Source organism: Cavia porcellus, unplaced genomic scaffold (genome assembly GCF_034190915.1).
Source record: "Cavia porcellus strain 051 isolate PalLab524CR breed Dunkin Hartley unplaced genomic scaffold, mCavPor4.1 scaffold_23, whole genome shotgun sequence".
In the NCBI taxonomy this organism is placed as follows: Eukaryota; Metazoa; Chordata; class Mammalia; order Rodentia; family Caviidae; genus Cavia; species Cavia porcellus.
The window spans coordinates 29,306,320-29,327,800 of record NW_026947506.1 but is presented as its reverse complement, the minus strand read 5'-3'; the positions used below and the strand labels follow the sequence as shown (position 1 = coordinate 29,327,800).

The window sequence follows — 21,481 nt, the reverse complement described above, 5'->3', positions numbered from 1 at the left end:
GTCAATTCTGAAGTTGTACAGGCCTGGAGAGCTCAGGACAGAGCAGGCTACTTTAAACACAAACCAGCTCAGAACTCAAGACCATACGGTTGCTTAGGGATGTGCACACAAACCTGGCAGGCAGTGGGGGGTCGGCCTTGCCGGCCACCAGCCAGGAGGAGCGGTGGTAGGCATAGCGGTATCTCTTGTTGTCCACTGGCACGATGTCCATCAGCACGATGTACTTAGCCTCAGGATCCACGCCTGAGAATGACACCCGGATGGTGGGAAACATCCTCCTGGCAAAGAGAAAGAGACCCATAGGGCCAGGGAGAGACGGAGGGAGGGATGAGGGGAGGGAGGGTGAGGGGAGGGAGGGGGAGAAGGAGGGAACTTGGGCTCAGTTCACCAGTCACAGTGGCCTGGCCCCAACTGAGGCAGGAGGGAAGGATCGATCCCTTCCTTCTCTACCCTCTTACTTTCCCCAGGGATCCCCTCTAACTTCTTGGAAAGCCAACAGAGAGGCCAATAAAGAGGCAGGAGTTCTTTGCACAGGTACCTGATTTTAAGTGCCAAGACCTCATTGCCAGGTCAGTTTTGTGCTCTCACCCTCCCAAAATCTGAAACGGTAATTGGATCAAGTCATCAAGGACTTTAGACTCCAGAGGACCCAAAGTAGTCAGATCTGACACAATTCTACAACACACGTGTGTCCGTAGGAAAGAGTGGGGATTCTTGGGGTGGCGGGTGTGTGTGTGTGTGTGTGTGTGTGTGTGTGTGTGTGTGTGTAATCCCACGGGTATTGCCTATCCTGGGAGCTTAAAGAACCAGGTTCAAAGCCCCTGACAGTGAGGGCCTTTGTAGCCTGCATGCAGCTTCCAGTCAGCCGACCTGCTCAGCCCTGGACCGAGGGACCACCCTTCCAACCTGACTCTTAGCTTTTATATTTTATTCCTCAGGTTTAAATGTTCATTTTTAATAGGAGCTGCAGCTTTGGCAAATTGAGTGTGATTAAAGAGGAGTCACCCCCTTCCCTCAAAGCACCCAGTGGCCCTGAATCCAGGCACCCCTGGAATTCTGTCCCAGCACCTAGGGCCTCCAGGGTGCAGGGAGGGAGAGAGAAACCCAGTGGCTTCTTCCTAGGTCAGTGTGGCTCCCTCTAACAACCCTGGAACACATACATCCATTTCCTCAGCTCTTTCCAAAGGTCAGGCACATAGAAAGCAGTAGCTTCTAGTAGAGGGCCTCCAGTAGATACCACCTCTGTCCACCAAATGTCTGTCATCCTGTCCAGTCCTCAAAAGTGCCCCAAGTACCCTGGCATCTCTTTATGCCAGCATCCCACCCTCCAAGACCCAGCTACCTGCCAGACTTGGTGATGATCATTTCTGTGCCCAACTCGTGGAACTTGTCCCACAGCTCCTTGGTCTCTAGGTTGCAGGTGATTTTGGCCATTTCCTCGCTGGGGATTATGGGGGTGGTGGGGATCAGAGGCTCAGTGCACAGTGAGGAGGAAGAAGGGCTGCTGCTACCTCCCCCGCCGAACTCTCCCTGAGCATCCAGGCTGGTCAGCTCACCCAGGGGCTGGGCGCAGGACGACTTCTCTACAAATTGCTCTGCAGGCAAAGAGAAGGGACAATTACGGCTCTCACTACAGAAAAGACTCAGGGAAGAAAGCTGACTTAAAACAAACAAGCACCTGAACTGGGCTCTGAGAAAGTGATACTCAGAAACTCCAGGATGCTGGCTAGCTGAGAGAAGCCTGCAGTAATGGCCCCTGCTTGGAAGGTTACCTAACCACACTGGCCAGTTAGTATATGACCAGTTAGTACGTGACTAAAACCTCAATGGGGAGTCAAATTATGAGGACTAGAGAAGGACAGTGATCACAAATAATAGAATACAAATATCCTTATGGGTTTCCCTCTAAAATTCTAGACACTGTAGCCAGTACCAGTCTTGCCTCTGTGACAACCAGAGTTTTCTCCAAATCCAAGGCATTGAACACTATCAGTAGCTTCTTACTCTCATTCTGAGTGGAGCTTCCCCTTCCCCAACAGAGCACCCCCCAATAGAAAAAGGAAAGTAGAAGAGGATGGAAAAAAGGTAAGGACATGGTTCAAAAAATAGTAAATCATTTCTCCTGTATAAAGAAATTAGAACAGTTTTATAGAGGTCTTATGAAGGACTGAAGAATTGAGCTTGCTAAGACACAGAAACAGATTTGTGAGGACATTTAAAAAAATAATTTATGAAACAATTACATGATGTAGGTAATTTTTTCCTCCTTGAAAAGATTTTGGAGTGAGGAAAACAATTTCCAACCATGCGCAGGTTAGCAGGTTAGACTACCATGCTTAGGGGCCCCAGGTTCTCCTGCCAGCTGATAAGGCTCCACTGCACCAGTCACTTTGATGGGATGCAGGGGACTTCTGTAACTGGCCCAATCATCTCCCATCCCTTAAAAAAGAAACTACTTGAATTTGCAAAGCAAAGCCATCTCCAAACAACACTGCTCTACTTCTGTGTGCCCTGGAGGACTGGAAACAAGTTCTTAGTATCCCCGTGTCCATCTGTCTAATGTATCTGGGCTGTGAAGCATTCATAACTCAAAACGTTTTGTTATTCCTCACATTTCTCCTTGATGTTCAGCAACTGGAAACAAGGAATTCTTACTTATTTTTTCTTCTCAATGCAATGATAAACCACCCAGAGAAATGCTTTAAACTAACAATCCTGGAATCAATTGTCATGCTGATTGTTTGAAATTCAAAGGAAGGGAGTCAGACCATGGCAAAATCTTATTTTCCTTTAAAAGTTTTGGAAATATATTCACAAAATGTCTCTATAAGGATTGAAGTAATGACCTTGACATTTTTCATCTTTTCCAACTGAAAAAGGCAAACGCCCTGACTTTTGGACTCGCTCAAATCGTGGGTTTGGGGAGCAGAGGAGGGTGAGAATGAAACAGAAACATCCCACAGCCCTTTTACAGGGGACCTCATGGTTAAATGCACAGGCTCGCCCCACTACCAACAGTGCTCTCCTCAACACAGACCACAGTGGCTTTGTCTTGCTGAGCCCTTTCTCGCAGTTACCAGCTGTGCTCTGCTGAACTGTCCCCCTGAAGACAAGAGCCAGGAGGGGAAAGATGCTCATTTTACAGAGTATGATGGGTAGGGGGCAAACTGCAGGGGCCTTGGGAGCTGAAAGTGGATTTATAGCTCAGGATACTGAAACTTAGTTATTTTTCACAGGAAAATAAAAAAGTGGAAAAGATAGTGTCACTAGCGTCCCATCCTGCTGTCCACACATCTGCCAGGGGTTTTAACCCCAAATCCTCTTTTCTGTCAGGTACCAAAATGAGGAGGAGGGGTGTTCATAAAGGACTCAGGGGCTCCCCATCCTGGGGGAGTGGATTCTGCTGGGCCATCCCACAAATACTATTTTAAAAGTACTTAATTTTCCCGTACACAATTGAGGCTTCATTTCTCCTGCATTTCTCCTGCAGGTTTTGGGGTTCAGAGGAAGCTCAAAGAAGCAGGTGAGGGCAGGAAGCCCGCAGGGGGGACGTCCCCATTCTGTCCCCAGAGTTCTCCTGGTTCTCTTTTCCCTGCTTCCAAGCCTTACAGAGGCTCTGCTGCTCTCCCCTCTGCCAGGCACCTTATTTTTCAACTTTTTCTCTTATTATGACAACACTGAATGTCATATTTTAAGAGCTGGGAAGGACACCAAGAAAAAATTGGGGAGGGTTTAAAAAAACACTGCGTTTACTCCTGATTACGTTCACCATCTCCAAGACATCAGAGATCGAGATGCAGAACAGCGAGTTCCCAGGACCCGGAACGGTGAGCAGGGCGCTTCTTTCTCCCGGGGTTGTAAAAGGGTTTTAGGCTCCCAGCTCGGCAGGCAGCTGCCTTCCCACACACTTCACTTGCGCTGACCAGAGCGATCTTCCTTTCCCCCTTCTCCCTCTGCTCTGAGCCCAGTGTCTTCTATAAATGGCCAAGGTTGCTGAATAAATAGTATAACTAGAAGTTGAGGAATTTGAAAAATGGTTACTGGGTAATGTTTTTGCCAACCTCAACAGAAACGACGATAATAAAATAAGTTTTACTGATAAGTACGGAGCTTCTGGGAAGCAAACGGCTCACAGGGAGAAACCCGGCTGAGCCCAGCGCTCTGCAGCGGGGCCGGGAGACGCTGTCGGTCCCGTCCAGGCTGAACAATACAAAATTAAATCGGTTTCTTTAGAAGCTGCTCAGCTTCACTTCGGTTTCAAGTACAGTGTCAGGTGTTACTTGCACTGTGAATTGTTTCCTACGAAAAGGGTTTTTTATTGTTTTACACTCACAAAGACAGTGTGCCCGACTCTCATCGGGATTCTAGACAGGGACGGATCCAAATAGGACTCTCAGCGCTCCCGCGTTCCACAGACTGTGACCCGCCGCCCAATTGGGTAGAGAGGGAGGAAAAACTCTCTTGAGATTGTGAGCCTGACCTGCCGGTGCTAAGGCTGCTAGGTGGGGGAATGCTCATGCCCTCTGCCAGCTGCAAACCGCTCCTAGCTGGGGACACAGGCGCCTAGGGTGTGCGCGCCGGCCACCCCACTTACCCAGGGGTTTGATGGTGCTCTCCGCCTCCTTCTCCTTGGAGCCGCCGCTGGACATGAGCGCCGCGATGGAGAAAGCATTGGCCCGGGAGGACAGCTGGGGCTTGGAGGATGCCGTGAACTCCATGGTCCCCGGCGCGCTCCAGGCCGTGCGGCGTCCCCAGGGAGACAAAGACCCAAAACGCAGCGCGAAGGTTCCGAGATCGGTCACCGGGGGCAGGGAATTCCGGGAGGGTCAGCTGGAGTGTCCTCCCCGGAGCTGCTCGCTGGCCTGTCGGTGTCTCGGCAAAGTCCGGAGGAACAGCGACGTTCGCTGGCAGTAGGAGAGGACAGGGGAACGGCCGGGGACTCGGGGAGGCGCGCAGACAAGGGGCGCAGGGCAGAGCTCAGGCTAGCCGAGGCCGGGGCCGAGCGTCCGCCGCGCACCGCCCAGGGACCGCCGCACCCCTCCGCGTCCTTCCCCGCCCCCCGCTGGGGACAGCTGTGGCGGCCCAGGCTGCTTGGATGGTGATGGCCCTGCAGCATGCAAGGGCGCGGGAGCCGGGAAGCCGAGCCCGGGCTTCCAGGGCTCAGCCAAAGGCGAGGGACACTGCGCTCCAGCGGCCGCGTCCTGCGCCTTAAGCTGCGGGCGGCGGCGATGCCCGCGGGCAGCGACCAGTCAGCGCTGCCGCACGTCACCGCTTCCTGCCTCGGCCTTCGGGGGCGGGGCCGCGGGCGGGCTGGCGGGCGGGGAGGGGGCGGCCGGGGCGCGGCGCCGGGTGGCGGAGCGCGCCGCAGGCTGGGAGCGCAGCCCGGCTCACTGTCAGGGGTGCTGCGCTAGGTCGACGCGGCGCCCCGACGCCTCCTCGGGTCCCGCAGCCCTGGGGCGCTCTGGTCACCGCGGCCCGGCTCCGGGAAGCCTCGGAGTCCTCGCCTCTGCCGCGCTGTCTCCGGAGGCGCACAGTTCCAAGAGGCAGCTGGGAAGGGCCCGCCAGAGGGGAAAGGAGCGCCAGGTCCTGCCCAAAGCAGGACACGGGTCCCAGGGCTAGACCCTCTCAAAGGTCCTCACACTCTCTCCTGGAGAAACGCTCGGTCAAAAGAAACTCAGACCAGGGCTGGCAGTATTTGCCCAGGATGCTGCTTTCCAGACCGGAGCCCTTTCACCCTCTGCCTCCGGAGGCCTGGGGCTTCTCTTCCCCACAAGGGGAAAGCCAGGCAGTGACAGTGTCGGGGTGCGGGGCCCCAGGAGCAGCGCGATGCGCTCTGGGCCAGTGTGGCTTCTGAGAAGCCCTGCGTGCGAGGTGCAAGCCGAGCCAGCAGGGCCAGGACTTCCCATGGCCTGGTGGGGGGCGTCCTGTTGGCTTTGCTCAGCCCAAATAACTCAAATTCTCCAAATTCGCCGGGTAATCTGCTTCATGGGAGCCCTGTAAACCAGGCTGAGACCCGCACTCAAACTGCACATGTAAATATTTGCGCTCCTCTCCAGCCTGTCAGTCTGGTGATTAGGAGCCCTTTGGTAGGTCTTGAGAAAAAGAAAACAAGTCCCATTTCCCCCTGGATCTGTCCCCAGCTCCTGGAATACAGGGGGGTGCCAGTTTGAAATGTCAAAATCGCTGCTGGGAACATTTGTGTGAACAGAGCTGCGACACCAGGGGCTTCTGATTTAAGGCTGTCCTGGTCCTTATGCGTGGATCCTTTTTCACCAGGTGCTGCGGGAAGGTGATGGAGATAAGTATTCTGATGTCTCCATCCCAGTGCAAAGCATCTACCTGTAAAAGCGAGTGGAAATTTGTAAAGCTAAACATTGGCGCTGGTAGAGTTTTGCCCTGTGGTCTCCATTTCCATATGCTTTCCAGAGAGGAGAAATGGGTCAAGCTTGGGGGAGCTGAGCATCTCCCCCTCCCTCAGTGACTCCCCCAGGAGACCCAGCTCAGGATCCTGCTCTAGGTCTGTGTCCAGATCCTGACCTGGTCTTGCATCTGGGTCCTCAGCGGACCCCAGGCTGACTGCCAGCAGGCTTTCGGATTGGACCAAGGTTAAGAACAGGGGCTTAGCCCAGATGCCTCTGAATCCTTGGCTGGTTTGGATACTCAGGACCCAACCCAAATCCTTGGGTTATTAAAGCCATCCCACACAGGAAGACTCTCATCCCAGCAACGAAATCTTCTCAAGGTGACATTTCCTTCTTTTGAATGCAGTGCACATATGGTTTCTCTCCTGTCACAAATGCTTAGGTTTATTCAGGAGTGAAGCTCAAGAAATGGAGTTTTTTGTCTTTTTCTTTTCAGAGGGGAGAATGTGATGGTTAGACCCTGATATATTCGGTGCACCAGATTGTGTTGGCTGGACTGAGTTTTTAGTGTTTGCTAAAGAATTATACACCAGTCTTTAACATTTGCCATTGTGTTTCTATACAGAAGAAAAGCCATGTCTTGCCTTAGTTATCTTAATGACTCCGGTGGAGTTTGAGTAATAACCAGGGGACAGATATTTCCAGGGGAAAAAGAAAAAGTGGGAATAAAGGGAAAGGTGAATTGCCAGGCCTCAGATGCCACCTCCTTCCCACTGCCCAGAAGGCTTAGCCTAGGTGTGGGACCCTGGGGGCAGGAAATGCCCAGTGTCCACCATTAAAGTGGCTGAGCCAACTGGAGGCGATGTTGGGAACTGAGGGACTCAAGAGGCTGCTGGACCAAAGCTGAGCACAGAGGTGAGCTGCTTCGGTGTCCCTAAGCTATGCAACTTGATGGGATTGAAACGATGGCAGGAAGACACACACTGCAGCGCCATTATCAGGGCCACACTTGCCCTCCTCTTGCATGTGTTGCGTGTGCAGATCAGTACTGTGGTATAAACACGGGGAACCAGTGCCTGGCAGGGAGGTGCTGTGCAAGGGGGATTCAAACCTCTCCCTGAAGAGTCCGGTTTCTTAGGATCCTTAGAAGCCTGAGTTATCAGGTAAAACCACCCTGAGAGGTGAAACAAGGCAGTCACGTGAACACAACCCCAGGGTAGGCAGCAATTGGGTGCTGGAAGTTAAAGTGGGTTTGGAGGAGGCTTTGAATTCTGACCTGAACATGCACAGACCCTGTGACTTATAGATTTCATAAGCATTTCAAACTTTGCTTTCACCATTTCCATTAAAATAAGGCCAAGAATTCATTCCTCCCTAGAAGTTAGCTCTGTGGAGCAATGTGTAATCTGCAAAGTGCACGAAATACCCATAGCGTGAGCAGCACCAAGTTTTAATGATTACACTTAAATTTCAAACTGCAAATTCTTGATCACAAGGACATGCGTTTTGCATGCTGAGTACAGTAGGGCTGCGTCGAAAAGAAAATATCAGAGTTTAGAAGGAGGATGGGGCCACATGGTAATACTGAACTATTAAATCCTGCTGAACCCTGGGGCCTGGAAATGTAAAATCTGGTTGTCAGTCTCAGCTCCATTATATGCCTCCCTATTCAAGCCACACTCAAATTCTCATTGGGAGCTCCAGAACTCAGAAGTTTTTATTTGATCCCAAGAACTGTGCAGGAGGTCATTGGTTTTCAGCCTTGGATGTTGTGGGGTTTAAGGACGGAGGTAGCAGGGACCCGTGCTGGCATTTGCAGGGTTCTGATATGGTCATGCTGGCCATCTGCAGTCTGCAGGCGACGGGCAAAGCTGGGCTTGATTTGTTCGCCCGGGAACAGCGCAGAGTGGAGACCGATTCTCAGCAGCGGGGCAGAGTCCAAAGCTGGCCCAGTCTCCTCCTGGCTCTTTCCTGGCAGACACTTCAAGAAGAAACTGTGTGGGTCCTCGGTGTCTTTGGAATCCTAAATTCGATTTTGGAATCCGGAAAGAAGCCCCCGATCCTGCGGGGAGCAAGGACAGTGTAAGGACGCCGGCCAGGGAGCGCGGTGACAGGGTGGATCTCACCCTGAGCTCCGGGAGCCCGGCCGAGCGCCCGGAGGAGCGCGGGCCTGAGTCCCAGCCCAGAGCAGCTTCGCGTCGACCCTGGTGGCCCTCTCCGGGCTCACCTTTTGAGGCTTCCTTCTCTAGAATGAAGCAGGAAGGCTGCTCGGCCATGGCCAGGTTGTGGCCTGAGGCCCCCGGGTGCTGTGCGCGCGCGATCAGCCGGGAGCCCACGCTGTCGCACCGCGGCGACACGGGAAAAGCGGATCCGTGGGTCCCAGGCAGCTCACAGGCATCTCCAGAGTCCTGGTCTGCGGGAGGGAAAATGTTGGCGCTCTTGGCGCCGCGATGTCCACCGCCGGCCTGGGCTTAAGAAGTCGCAAAGGCCAGCACTAGGTCCGCTTGGGACTCAAGGTCGCCCTGCACCGGGTGTCCCAGCCAGAGCCGCGGCTCTCCCCTCCTTCCTGGGCGACAGGCGCCCCGGTTCAACCCCTGGGAGCTCGAGGCAGTTGGAAAGGCGCTCTTTGGACTCCTACTCCTTCCCTCTTCCTTTCTAGGAGAACACGGAGTCTGAGCGGGGTCTGAAAGCGCTGAGCGTCCCAACAACTGGGAAGAAGAATCTCCGTGATTCAGAGGGTCACAACCCCAGTCCTGCGCCCCCCACCCCCTGCGCCTTCCACCCTCTGGGCTCAGCTTCTTCCCTCTCTCTGCCGTCCTTCTCCTCTCCCCGCCCATCCCTCTTCTCACCTCCCCTCTCCTCCTCTAGTCTTCTTCTGTCCTCTTTTTCTTCCTTCTCCTCTCCTCTCCTCCTTCTTCCTCCTCCACCTCCCACCTTCCCCTTGACCATCACTGCCTTCTGCCTGACTGCCTGGCTGCTGACAACTGCTGTCTATTTAAAACTTGTGTATTTTATACGGCATGAACTTCACTTCTTAAAATTATTAAAATATTTTCTTGATTGCTGCTAGGCTTTTTAAAATACCTATCTAAATTTTGAACTCTCGCCCTCATCCTGTCAGGAAGATTGAGTCTGACCAAAATTTTTCTGATCATAAGCAATAAGGGAGAAACTCCAACCCAAACTTGCAATATTGGAAGCATTGCGTCTGCAGCCCTGGCACAGGCTGGGCTGTCAATCAGAGAAAAAAAATCACAAGGTATAGGTGCTTCTGTTTGGGAATGAAGGTCTGGGTTGAGGGGTTCCCTGGCAGCCCTTGTCCACAGTCCAGATCTGCGCAGGGTCTCCCCCTAAGCTGGACAGGGGCCATGAGGACCCTTCCAGATTGGGATTTCTTACGTGTTTAAAATTAAACTCAAACGAAATAAGACAATTTCTGCAGAAGAGCAGCCCCAGTTGACTTGCTGTCACCTTCCCCTTCCAAAGCAGGGCCAGTTTTGTGGGTGTCACCCAGCTAGACTTGTGGCACGGGCGTTTGGGAAGATGATTGTACCCCTCCAGCACTTGCCCATATCAGTTCTCATTTTAGCTGGAGCATCTTCCTGTATTTTATAATTACTCCCCACCTCTGCTTTTCGCCAGAGGCAGCTATTTGCTGACAACCTCTCCACATCTATGACAGAGGTTTGGAAGATCCCGGTGAGGAAGACCTGGCAGGAAGCAGTCCTATAAGGTTCCTGCCACCGACTCCTGGAAGTTATCCTGGAAACTCGTGATCGAAATTCATCTTATTCCCAGCAAAGCAGCAACATTCACCTTTTAAGGGCTTAGATGTCAATTTTCAAATGTCAACGGGTCCCGAACGATTTGAAGCGCATGCTATATAAGAGAGCAAGACCTATGTATCTAATAAAAGATGCAGAAGGTAGAGTCCAGTACTTGTTCACTCACCAACACTGACATCGCCTCTCACTTACTCTGGGCTGGGCTGGGCTGGACTCTGCGGGGCTCAGGAACCAGAACCCTAAACTTCCTGCCTCCTGCAACTCACAGACTGCTGAGAGACATGGATGGCGCCCATGCACACAGACACAGGAGAGAGAGGTTTCATAAACATCTGAGGAGAGCAGTAGTGGACTTAGGAGTCCAGCCTATTCGAGGGCATTCATTCATCCTGGACCAGGCTCTGGCTTGTGGTTATGGGATGGGTGTGACATGGTGCATAGGATCCCTGCCTGCTCAGGGTTCAAAGCCTACTGTGTTTCTAGAAAATAAGACCTAGCCAGAAAATAAGAGCAGGTCATTACCATGGATTTGACCAGCGTCCTACAGATTGTACCTCACTATCTTTGCTCCGTGCCTACTCTGTATTTGGAAGATGATTAAGGGTGATATTTTTATTTCTAGTTTTCATGGCTGATTACTTTCCATTTAGGTCTTACTTGGAGGAAAAGACAGATAGCTTGGCTATGTAATTTGTTTTAAAAGTTTTTTATTAATACATGCTTACAGTACACAAGGATTACATTCATCATACAGAGTTGGTACATGCACATAGCACATCTTAATTCTTTTTATGCTATATTCCTCCTCCTTCTCCCTCTCCCCGCAACCCAGCACTGTGGAAAGCTGAGGCAGGAGGATGTCCTGTTTCAGCCCAGCTTGAAAAAGGTAACAATTCAGCAAGCCTCTGTCTCAAAAGTAAACAAAAATAAAAGTAATTTAAAATATGCTGGGGGTGTACCTCAGTATGAAGGTTCTGTATTCAATCGTATTACCCGCCCCCCACCCAAAGCATCAACACGGAGAACGTGAGGAAAGGGGCAGATACCTGCAGAAGCCGGGATCAGAGCTTCTGGTGCGCTGGGCTTTCTTCCATTACCTCTGACGCTGAGGGGTTTGGTGTACATTTCAAGTCCAGAAGCGCCAGGTTTTCAATGCATCGCAGAGAGTATCTAGGCTACCTAGCACAAACATACAAGGTCGGTAATAAAGTCAGGCAACGTTATGTTACGCAGTTTAGGGTTGCAGACGGTGGCGCTAGCAAGGCTGGGCCTCCCACTGGCCCACGCACACGTGGGTAGTTCCTGGCCGAGCGCGAGGCGCCGGCTCTGTGCTATCCAAGCCTGCACTCCTCAGTGTCAACCTCTACCCAGCACGGATTTCTCCTAAATTGGCTTAAAAGCGCCAGCGATTTGGAGGGACTGAGTTTTCTTAGTGTGCATGCAGGCAGGCAAAGGTTTCAGAGCCCAGGAACACGCGAAGTCTTCCCGTCAGCGCAGCTGATCCCGAGACTCCGGCTCACGTGGGCACCTGGATCAGCGCGCAGCGTGCAGCTCGCACCTTCCCCGGCCACAAAGCACAGCTCGAGCCCCGGGGCTGGCGGCCTTTGTCACTTTGTTTTCCTTTTTTTTTTTTTTCTTCTGAGTCATTCATTACCTAGTCACCTGCGGGTTCCCTGGGGCAGTAGAGATGTCAGAGTCAGGGTGCACCCCGCGGCCTGCCTGGTCTCCTGCCATCCTCCCCGCGCCCAGCTTTGAAGGCTGACCACTCGGGATCGGACGCACGCAGCTTTGCCTTTTGCTGCCCGGTGACCCGGGTGATCTGTGCCGCTCTGAGTCTCAGTTTCTCGGATTGGGAGGGGGAAGAAAGGCCGCACGGCTGGGCGGGCATGCCGAGGTCTAGGCGGCTCGGTAGAGCGGGTTGTGCAGAGCCCAAGTTGGCGCCCAGCTCGCTCTCCAGCACCCTCCTTGGTCCGGGGACTCCGCCCTAAAGATGCAGGCGTGCAGGCGGACGGCGGCTCCGGCCTCCCCCAGGCTAGGGGTCCCTCTGGAGGGACCCAGACGGCTTGCCGCGTAATCAGCACCATTATCAGGCTGAGCGCTCGGGTGGCGCCGGCCAAGCTTTACCCAGGCAGCGCAGGGCGGGTGGGGGTGGGGTCCGGGACCAGCCTGTCTCGGCTGCAGCTGCCCGTGCTTCCATGATCGGAAGCCTGGCAGCTGCGTGGACCATCTCCGCCCAGCCCTTTCCAGGCTCGTTTTTATGAGCATTTCATTTCCTAGCCGTCCTTCTGAACCTTAGTTTCCTCTTCGGAAAAAGTGTGTCGTGAAGGATATAAACTTGAGACTTGTGTAACTTTGACAGGTCACTCCCCATCTCTGCCCCATTATTCCTGAATTGGATGCATGCTAGCACACACATTCACCAGACGTACAGGCCCATCCTTTAAGCATAGGGCGTTTACTGTTTGCTATCAGCACTTTTTTGTTGTGTGTTTTTTTTTTATTTGTTTTGATTTGTTGGCCCTGGGTATTATTTTGTGTCTTGAGACAGATTCTAAAATTGCTAAATTGCCCAGGAACTAAACTGATACATTGCAGAAACTTGCAACCCTCCTGCTTCAGCCTCCCAGAGTGCAAGGATCACACACCAGCTTGCAAATGGTTTTACAAACCACAAACTTTAGTATATTTTTTTAAAAAAATCTCCCTACAAGTATCCAATTGTGTACTGACCCCAATACATAGTTCTGTGTGTGTAGGGGGGAGGGGAGTGCACAAGTGCTTTTGTGTGTGTGTGTGAATTCTGTTTAGGCTTAGGGAAAGGGTGGTATTAATCACCTAACAGCCTCTTCTGGCCTTCAGAGCTCCCCCTTGGTATTTCACACACAATGCCCTATTGACTCCCATTTAAAGATAAAAGCCCAGCTTCAAAATCAGTCACCATTATTATCAGATGATTGCAAAAAAAAAAATGCACAGCAACTCCAGTATCATCAGCAGTTTCTAATCAGTAAAGTATAATTAGCAAAGCGGGGCTAATTATTAAAGCGACCTTCTAAGTAGCGAATGTTTGTGAATGGTCCTTAACGGGGATATGCTGGGCACACAGCCCAGTGCTAAGGACCGGGTGGAAATTCTTCCTCCTGTGCTCAGCTCCAGCTTATGCCTGGCTCCTGCACTGCAGGTGCCGAAGAAGCACAGGCCTGGTTCTGAACTGACTCCCTCTGGCATGCAAAACCATAGCTCATAGAATGGTTAATATGATTCAAGTGCTAAAAACACACACACACACACACACAAACAGCCCAAGTGCTTTACCTACTTTTTTTTTCTAATTTGATTCTTCTCATTTTACAGATGAGCAAACTGAGGCTCAGAAAGATGACGTAACCTACTATAAATCACACAGCTAATAGATGATGGGCATTGGCTTGCACTGATATCTGCCTTTCCCCTAAAGCTCTTAAACTCCCACTGTTGTCCTCTGTTCTTCCCGTTCTCTAAAAATACTTTGAATCCATGCAATTCAGAGTTAGAGGAAAATAACCCCAGAAAGTCCCTCTGCTTCTAAGGCAGCACCTAAGAGAAGTGGGGATACAGCAGGTGGCAGGATCTGAGGCCTCTGGCTGTCAGCCGCTCACCCGAGAGCCACAGTTTATTGCTCTCTACATTGACTGCACTCTTCCTACATTGCATGCCTGTTCCTTATATTGCACAATTGAGATTTAGTGAGACCTAGAGTATGTCAAAGCCTGGGTAGGTGTTTTTACACACACCCTATTATTTTCAATGAATGCCATCAATTTCACTTTATAAAAATACCATCTACTTTGCAAGATTTTGTGATGATCCAGTGAATTGAATTGCTTGAAAGTAAGACCATCATTTATTTTAAACATTATGAAAACAACACATTTCTAAGGATAGCGTTTGTAAGGGTGTGATTCAGTCTTCCTGGGTGAGTTTTGCTTTTCTTGGCTCCACCCCGAGGCTGGAGTTAGGGTCCCTGGTGTTGAAGTACTTAACCACGCACTCTGAAGAGGCTGCTGAATGCCTGTCTTCCTTATGGCCCTATGGTTTTTTCATTGGGCAAACATAGCACTGAATTTGACTACAAGAAAGGAAACAAGAACTTCCCACCCTCTCTAAGAAGCTTTCAGTGATGAGCCAACAAGTCCTACATAGAAAGCTGTTAAGTTCCTAATTCCCCCTCCCATCCTTAATCTGAAAAAGTGGCTTCTGCTTCTGATACATCTTTGCTTTCCAAGGGGATAGATTTGGCTCTGTGCAAGAGAAGAAAATGAAAACACCCACAATCTCCCCCCCCCCCATTACATCATTGGCACTGTTGGAGGTGACCTTCCTTAGCTTGGATTAATACACAGCAAGGATCAAGACATTTCAGAATGTTGGGAAAGACCAGAAGGGTCGTTAAAATTCATCTTAAACTACACCTTATGGATGAGGAAATGGAAAGTTGAAGCCCCGGTCAAGGTATGACGTGCCCTAAATCATGCTGCCAGTGAGGTTTTTGGACACTGACTTCAAATTAATTCTTGAGGTGAGCTATCCATGGAAGTAGGAGTCCTTCTCATGATCTCTCTTTGGCTTCTTAATTCATGCAATCTTTCCTTTATTGTGGGCCCCACACATTGGGCTTTTCAGTGATGGTCATGAAGATTCAAATTTCATGCTCCGAAAATTGAAAATGAATTTTGCATGATGGTATCATTTGGCCTTGAGCTCAGAATAAAGCATAGAGTCTTATCCACCTCTGCCATCACGAATTTGATTTCTTCTCATTATTTTGGTCACATAATAGATGTCTTTGGATTTTAAGGCCAACAGATCTGCATAATTGATTCCCTCTTTTGTGAGGGAGAGGGGATGGGGCAACATTTATACATGACCAGATGAAATGCACGTACCATGTATGAAATAAAAAAGAGAGGAAGGTGGGCTGAGATGATGTATCAACTAGAATGCTATGTTCCAAATAACAGATAATCCTTTTTAATATGGGTTTAAACATTAAGGGAAATTTGTTGACTTGTCCACTTAAGTAGTTTAGGAACAGCTTCAGATGAACTGTAATTGAAAGTTAGAAGGGTATTCAGATGAACTGTAATTGAAAGTTAGAAGGGTATTTGGATGGCTTATTGCTGATGTTGGTGTTACTTTCAGGCTTTCCTCTGGCCTCCATGGTCTTCTGACCCCATGCTTTTTGTTTGAACCCATTTGGAAAGTCTCTTTCAATAGACCTACAGAGAAAGAGTCCAAGAAATACCTTTTTTTTGTCTCACTGGCTCTGATTTGTCATCAAGTCAAATCTGTGCCCCACTTTCTGGAATTTGGAATCATAGAAGTCCTGTAAAACTGTGGACTGAGACCAGGCTGGGGGTAAATTCATTAAGGAGAAATGAAGTCATCAGTGGTAAGAGAAGGGACAAGGGTAATGGGAGGACGTCGACAGGTGGAGTGGAAGGTCTTTACCACCAGAGTGATTATTTTCCAGCTTTTGAGGACCCTGGAGTAATAAACACAAGTTCCTTGTCTTGGTTATTTTTTCTTTCCTTGTTGAGACAAAATACCTGATGTCCAAAATGAAGGAAGGAAAGGTTTATCTATCATACAGTTTTTGGACGTTTCAATCCATATGGCTGAGGACCAACCGTTCAAGGTGGCTGCGAGCAACAAGAATGAAAGGGCAAAAGAAGGGAAAGGCACACCTCCTTCCCTGCCCTATATTGTATGTCAGCTACTCATCTGTGGATGGGTGCTATACTCACAGTGCTAGATAACAAACCAACCTCAAAAGCTAGATTCGACTGCCTCCCTGACTGTATGAAGCTTGTGGGGGCACCCAGGCACAAACCATAACACTCTCATATCCTAAGTCTCAGAGGAACTCTTCCCTTGCCTAATTTGCACTTGTTGAATTAACATCATTTCTGCTGCAGAGAAACTGTTTATTTGACCATTTTTTAGAACCGGTGATCTAGATGCTTTCACAGAGATTCAATGACAAATTAATTGAGGATAAAGGTTCTGGTTAGACAGTTAACCTTGGTGCTGCTGGAACTTTGGTGGCTTTTTGATCAACAAAAGATTAATAACATATTTTTAAGGCTGTTAATCAATCTACTTACTATACTACTTACTGTGTATTGGTGTACTACTTCCTATAGTAGGAGGCTGACTTGATGGTTAATCTCCAGGGAATTAATGCCACTTATAACATTTCAATTTGATTTGAAGGCAGTAATTTAAATATCTTTTACCTTTCTCTTTTCCTCCTCTCTCTACTCTTTCCTTGACGGCTACCCATCATTTTAGTTGTTTTTCCAACCTCCCTAAACTTCAGAGGAGTCAGCTTTACGACCAAACCATGTGACTTTTGTATTAGAAATGAAGTCTTTGCCAGACATACAATTTGTGAGGCATTGGTTCTAGCGAAAAGCAGACAATTGAGAATATATAGAGTGGAGACCAAACAGCTATAGAAATAGAACTCTGGCTGGCTGGGAATCTGAGTGAGACTCTGTGTTGTGATGTGTGACATTGTCCAATGTGATGTTCAAAATGTGTTTATTGCACTAAAGATTTGGAGAGTGGAAAAGCATGTCTAATATTTTAGACTTGCCAGTGACTGGAAACCAGCTTTCTGGTTTGATCTATGCACTTGGTCATAGATGCCAGGGCATCTCTTAATGACTGTTTCTTATGACATTGAGAAAGATGACAGCAAACCATGTACTTACAGGCTGCAGAGAAGTTTAGAGCATCTTAAGGAACTAGTAGTAATCCAGGTTCTGTTTGCTTTTAATTGAAATTCAATGGGCATTTTCTTTTAAATTGCCATAATTTTTCTGGTAAAGAGCTAAGTAAGTACATTCACTCATTCATTCACTCACTCATTTATTGACTTGTAGTACTTTCAATAGATCTCAGTCCCTTGTACATGTTAGACAAAAGGTTCTACCACTAAGCTATATCCCACATCTCAGTAGATAAAATTTAATGATAGTTTTTGTTTTAAAAAGGAGGACTTTATTGGATAGTCTTAAATAATTAGACAATTGTTTAACCAAGTCACAGAGATAAGCAAAAAGCAATATTTTATGTAACAACAAATAAAATCAGAACACATCTCAGGCTCCCAAGCTCACTGGCCAGGGTGGGAACAGTGAGTGGGGAAAGCCTTCCATCCTTAACTTTCAGCTCACTGCATTCAGAAAGATCAGCCTTCTATCTTAAAAGGCCACTGAGTAAAAGAGACCTGAAAAGGAAAATCCCCTTAGACCTCATAGAATAAATTATGTGGATCTGCTAAGCACACAGACAGACGGGCCCTCTTAAAAGGCAGATAACCACTTTAACTATTGCTTTGGAAAGCGAATCCATGCGGTCCATTATGAGTCTTATTTTGCATTAGTGATTTTACACCAGTAAAAATAACCGCCTAAGATCCTTCAAGGGGTGTTGCTTTAAAACAAAAACCAAACAAATTTGGAACCTGTTTACATTTCAAAGATAAAGTAGCAAAGTGGAGTAAAGAGGCTGTCAGATTAGGAGTCAGAACCCTGGAATCCTCCGGGCTCTTTCTGAGCACGCTGTGCGAGCCTGGAGCCTTCATCTTTTCCATCTGTGAGATATGCACAGAAATGCCTGCCTGCCTTCTTCATAATTTTTTAAAACGCAGTAAACATAACAATACTTTTGTGAGGCACAAGTTAAATAATGGATATCATTCTCCTTTGGAAATCATAAATTAAAAAAAAATATTTTGGAAGGTTGAAATAGATTAATAGAGGTCTTTTTTAGTAGCACTGGGGATTAAGCCTGCCACCTTTTTATATTTTGTATTTGACAGGGGGTCTCCCTAAACCAATAAGATGCCCAGGCTGGATTTACATTTCGGATCCTCCTAGTTCAGCCTTCTAGAGTGGTAGAATTACAAGTGTGTACCACAACATTTAGCTTGATAGAGACTTTGACAAAAACCTTAACATGACTTTTTTTGTTAACAGGATCTTGCTATGCAGTTTAGGCTAGCCTTGAGCTCACTTTGTAGCCCCAGCTGATCTCAAACTCGTAACAATCCTCCTGCCTTAGCCTCTCGAGTGGGATTACAGGCCTGTGCCACCACACCTGGCTAACATGACTATTTTGCCATCAAGCTGCATTAAATTTCTCTCTTTCCCCTTCTAGGCTCACTTTTCTTGATACACAGAATTATATCCAATGTGAGAAGGGTTTGGAGACTGCTCTTTCTTGATGATCTATCATGGATTCCATGATAACAGCCTCCCAGATAGCTTCCAGTGAACCCACATCCTGGTATGGTACCCTTGCAAGTGCCCTACCTTCCTCTGTGGAAACTGAATTGGCTCCAGTGACCCAAAGAATATAGTAGACGATGAGGTGTCATTTCCAAAAATTAGGTCCAAAAACACTGTAATCTCTCTTTTTCTTTCTCTATCTCTCCCTGCCTGTGTGTGTTCTTCTCTCCCTTTCTCTCCTCTTTCCCTTTCTCTGGCCCTGGTGCAAGTCACCTGCTCTGTTGTGAGCAGCTCTAGTCACAGATTCAGAGGGCTGGAAACTGAATTCCCTTCTAATAGGCAAGTTTACAAGCAGATTCTGATGCCCAAATCAAAATTTTACACGATTTCAATCTTGTCATTTAGCTTGACCGCAAATTCACGAGAAAGCCTGAGCCAGAGCCATCCAGGCAAACTGCTCCCAGTTTCCTGACTCTTGCGCAGAGTGTGAAATAATAAATTATTATTTTAGCAGTTAAATTTTTGGCACAATTTGTTATGCAATGATAGACAACATACAGTTTCTAGCAGAAAGAGAGAAATGGCAGGAGAGCTGATGCTGATTTTTTTAATAAAAAATCCTGTTGGTAACACATTCTCTGATTCACTTTTTATTAGACAGGGTCTCACTCTATAACTCAGGATAGCTTTGAACTCAGTAGGTAGCCTAGGCTAGCCTTGAACTCATGGCAGTCCTTCTGTCTCAGCCTCGTGAGTGTTGGGATTACAGGCTTATGCCTCCATCCCAGCCTTTATTTAGTTTAGCTATAAAAAGAATTTAGGAGGTAAATGTCAATACAGGTCCATTGTTTGAAGCTGTGTTTGGGTGCTGACATTGCCCTGGATGGATCAGCACACAGTGGAAGTAACTGTGGAGTATGATTAGTGGAATTCATGGAGGAGCAGTGTGGCTTGGTCAGGCTCTAGACCAGAAAACACCCCATGCCAGAGAGCTTGTATGGGAACCCAGTCATAGAGATTTAAGGAGCCCTAAAGCCCCATCAGGGACTCAAGGGCAACCCACATGACAAAGTAAAGAAATTTCAATCACCACTGTGTCTTGAGAAACCAAGACCCAGGCCAGGGGCAGGGACTGGGATGACAATGAATACTGAGAAGCTAAAGATGAGACCTCAGAGAAGAAAGTCCTGCTGGACATGCTGCTCTAACTAGAGAGAAAGGGAGAAGAAACAAGGTTGCTCCCTGGTCCCTAGGGTGGCCTTAATCTATCTCCACCCTAGGGACCACTCCACTACTGGCCATCTTAACTGGAATGCATTTATCAAAAGAACCTTGGACATGTCATTTTCCAGAGTCACCCACTTGTGAAACAGAGCAGGGGAAGGGTGAGAGATGGGTCCAAAGAAAGCAACTGGTACAGTCCACCTCTTGATAGTCAGCCTCTGTCAATTTGGCAACAAGACACATTTCTCTAGACCATATATAAAGACATGTTTATTCTTAACATTTCACACTTAAACATTATAACACAGATTTAACAATACTTAAGAACCATATTAAGTCTATAAACATTATATTACATTAGAACCATAACATTTGCCACATGCCCCCATCCAAAGACTCAAGTACATCTCTTTATGAAAAATGTATTTAGCCCATCTGCAACAGTTGCCAAAGTCCTAATAGTTTCAGCATTGCTGAAAAGTCCAATTCCCAAGTCTCCTCTGAGATCTAAGGCAAACAGTGGCAAGCCCCTGTACAAATGAAAACAAACACTTTCAACTTACAATGGCGTGAGATATACATTTCCATTCCAAAAGTACAAACAGGGGGATACAAAGGATTGGGACCAAAGCAAGTCCAAAATCCAGCAGGGCAAACATTAAGTTCTGTAGTTCCATGTCCAGCACCTAAAGCAATCTGTGGCAAATTGTGAGCTCCAAAGGGCTTGAGTGACTTCACCTCTCTGGCACTTCTAATGGTTATAGGTCCCATAGCTTCTCTTAGGCCTGCTTTGCTGTCCTCTTTTGGCTTCCTTAGACCATCCATGTTCCTGGATTTTCCAAACTTCTGGAATCTCCACTGTACCTTCAGGTTCACCCTCACAGCTTCATACATTGCCCTCTCAGGGGCATACTGCCTGGCCTCCCAGACCTTCTGAAATCAGGATGGAAGTCTTCTTGACTCCAAAACTCTTGCATTCTTTATACACCTAAAACCCAGCACCATGTAGATGATGCCAAGGTCTGCTGCCAGCTGGAGTAGTAGCTGGCTTTTTTCTCTCTTTACTTTTCTCCTCAAAGCAAAGTCTTTTTTTTTTACTCTTGCAGTTTGGAGGCTGCAAAGGATAGACACTTGCTGCTTCTTGTGTTGCCCTCCAACCACCTTTTACATTCTCCTGTTCTGTCTCAGCAATTGATATCTTCTCAGCTCTGTCTTTGTCGTCCACACTTTACTGGAGCTTTCTTTATGGCCAAACTCACAATGCTTTAAAACATCCTGCTGGGCTCTTTGCTCATGATTCTCAATGTAGATCTGGCTAAAAGCCCCAACAATAGTGATGGTACTGCCTCAATATTAGACTGCCTTGAAATTTCTTCTGCCAGATTAATTAGTCTGCCATGCTTAATCTTAGTCTCAGGCAAAGTACGTGGACACAAACAAAATATAGGCAAACTTTTTGCCAAGCCGTAACACATCTAGAGTCCAACACTCAATGCAGTCCTTCCCAACAGAAACCTCTCATGCCTGGTCTTTATTGGTAGGATTTCTATCAATCTTCTGGCCTTCTGAACTCTGACCAGAATCTTCCATACGGAACAGTCTAAGATGTTCCAGCTCTACTCTTTCAGGTGATGTCTTCAAACATTTCCAAACACATCCCACAAGCCATTCCCAAGGGTGCTGAACCACATCTCAAGATATAGTCATAGCAATGATCTCACTCTTGTGGGATAAAATTCTGTCCTGGTTACTCCTCTCTCATTGCTGGGACAAAATATCTGACACCTAAAATTAACGAAGGAAAGGTTTATTTAGGGTTAGGGTCAAGGTT

The 21,481-nt window shown here is 48.1% G+C and overlaps 1 protein-coding gene across 2 annotated transcripts in view; it reads right to left on the bottom strand.

Annotated features, from left to right (window-relative positions):
• Positions 1 to 5,163, bottom strand: part of Tbx20 (T-box transcription factor 20) — a 55,000-nt gene extending 49,837 nt beyond the window's left edge. Inside the window, exons 1-3 of one of the 2 annotated variants that reach the window (XM_063233971.1) lie at positions 4,595 to 5,163; positions 1,343 to 1,595; positions 114 to 278 (exon numbers count right to left, since the gene is read on the bottom strand). In XM_063233971.1, coding sequence (XP_063090041.1) covers positions 114 to 278; positions 1,343 to 1,595; positions 4,595 to 4,718 — 542 coding nt within the window. In that variant the 5' untranslated portion in view covers positions 4,719 to 5,163. The remainder of the gene's footprint in view (positions 1 to 113; positions 279 to 1,342; positions 1,596 to 4,594) is intronic. The other variant, XM_003470074.2, reaches the window with a different exon arrangement.
• Between the last annotated feature and the right edge of the window lie 16,318 nt (positions 5,164 to 21,481).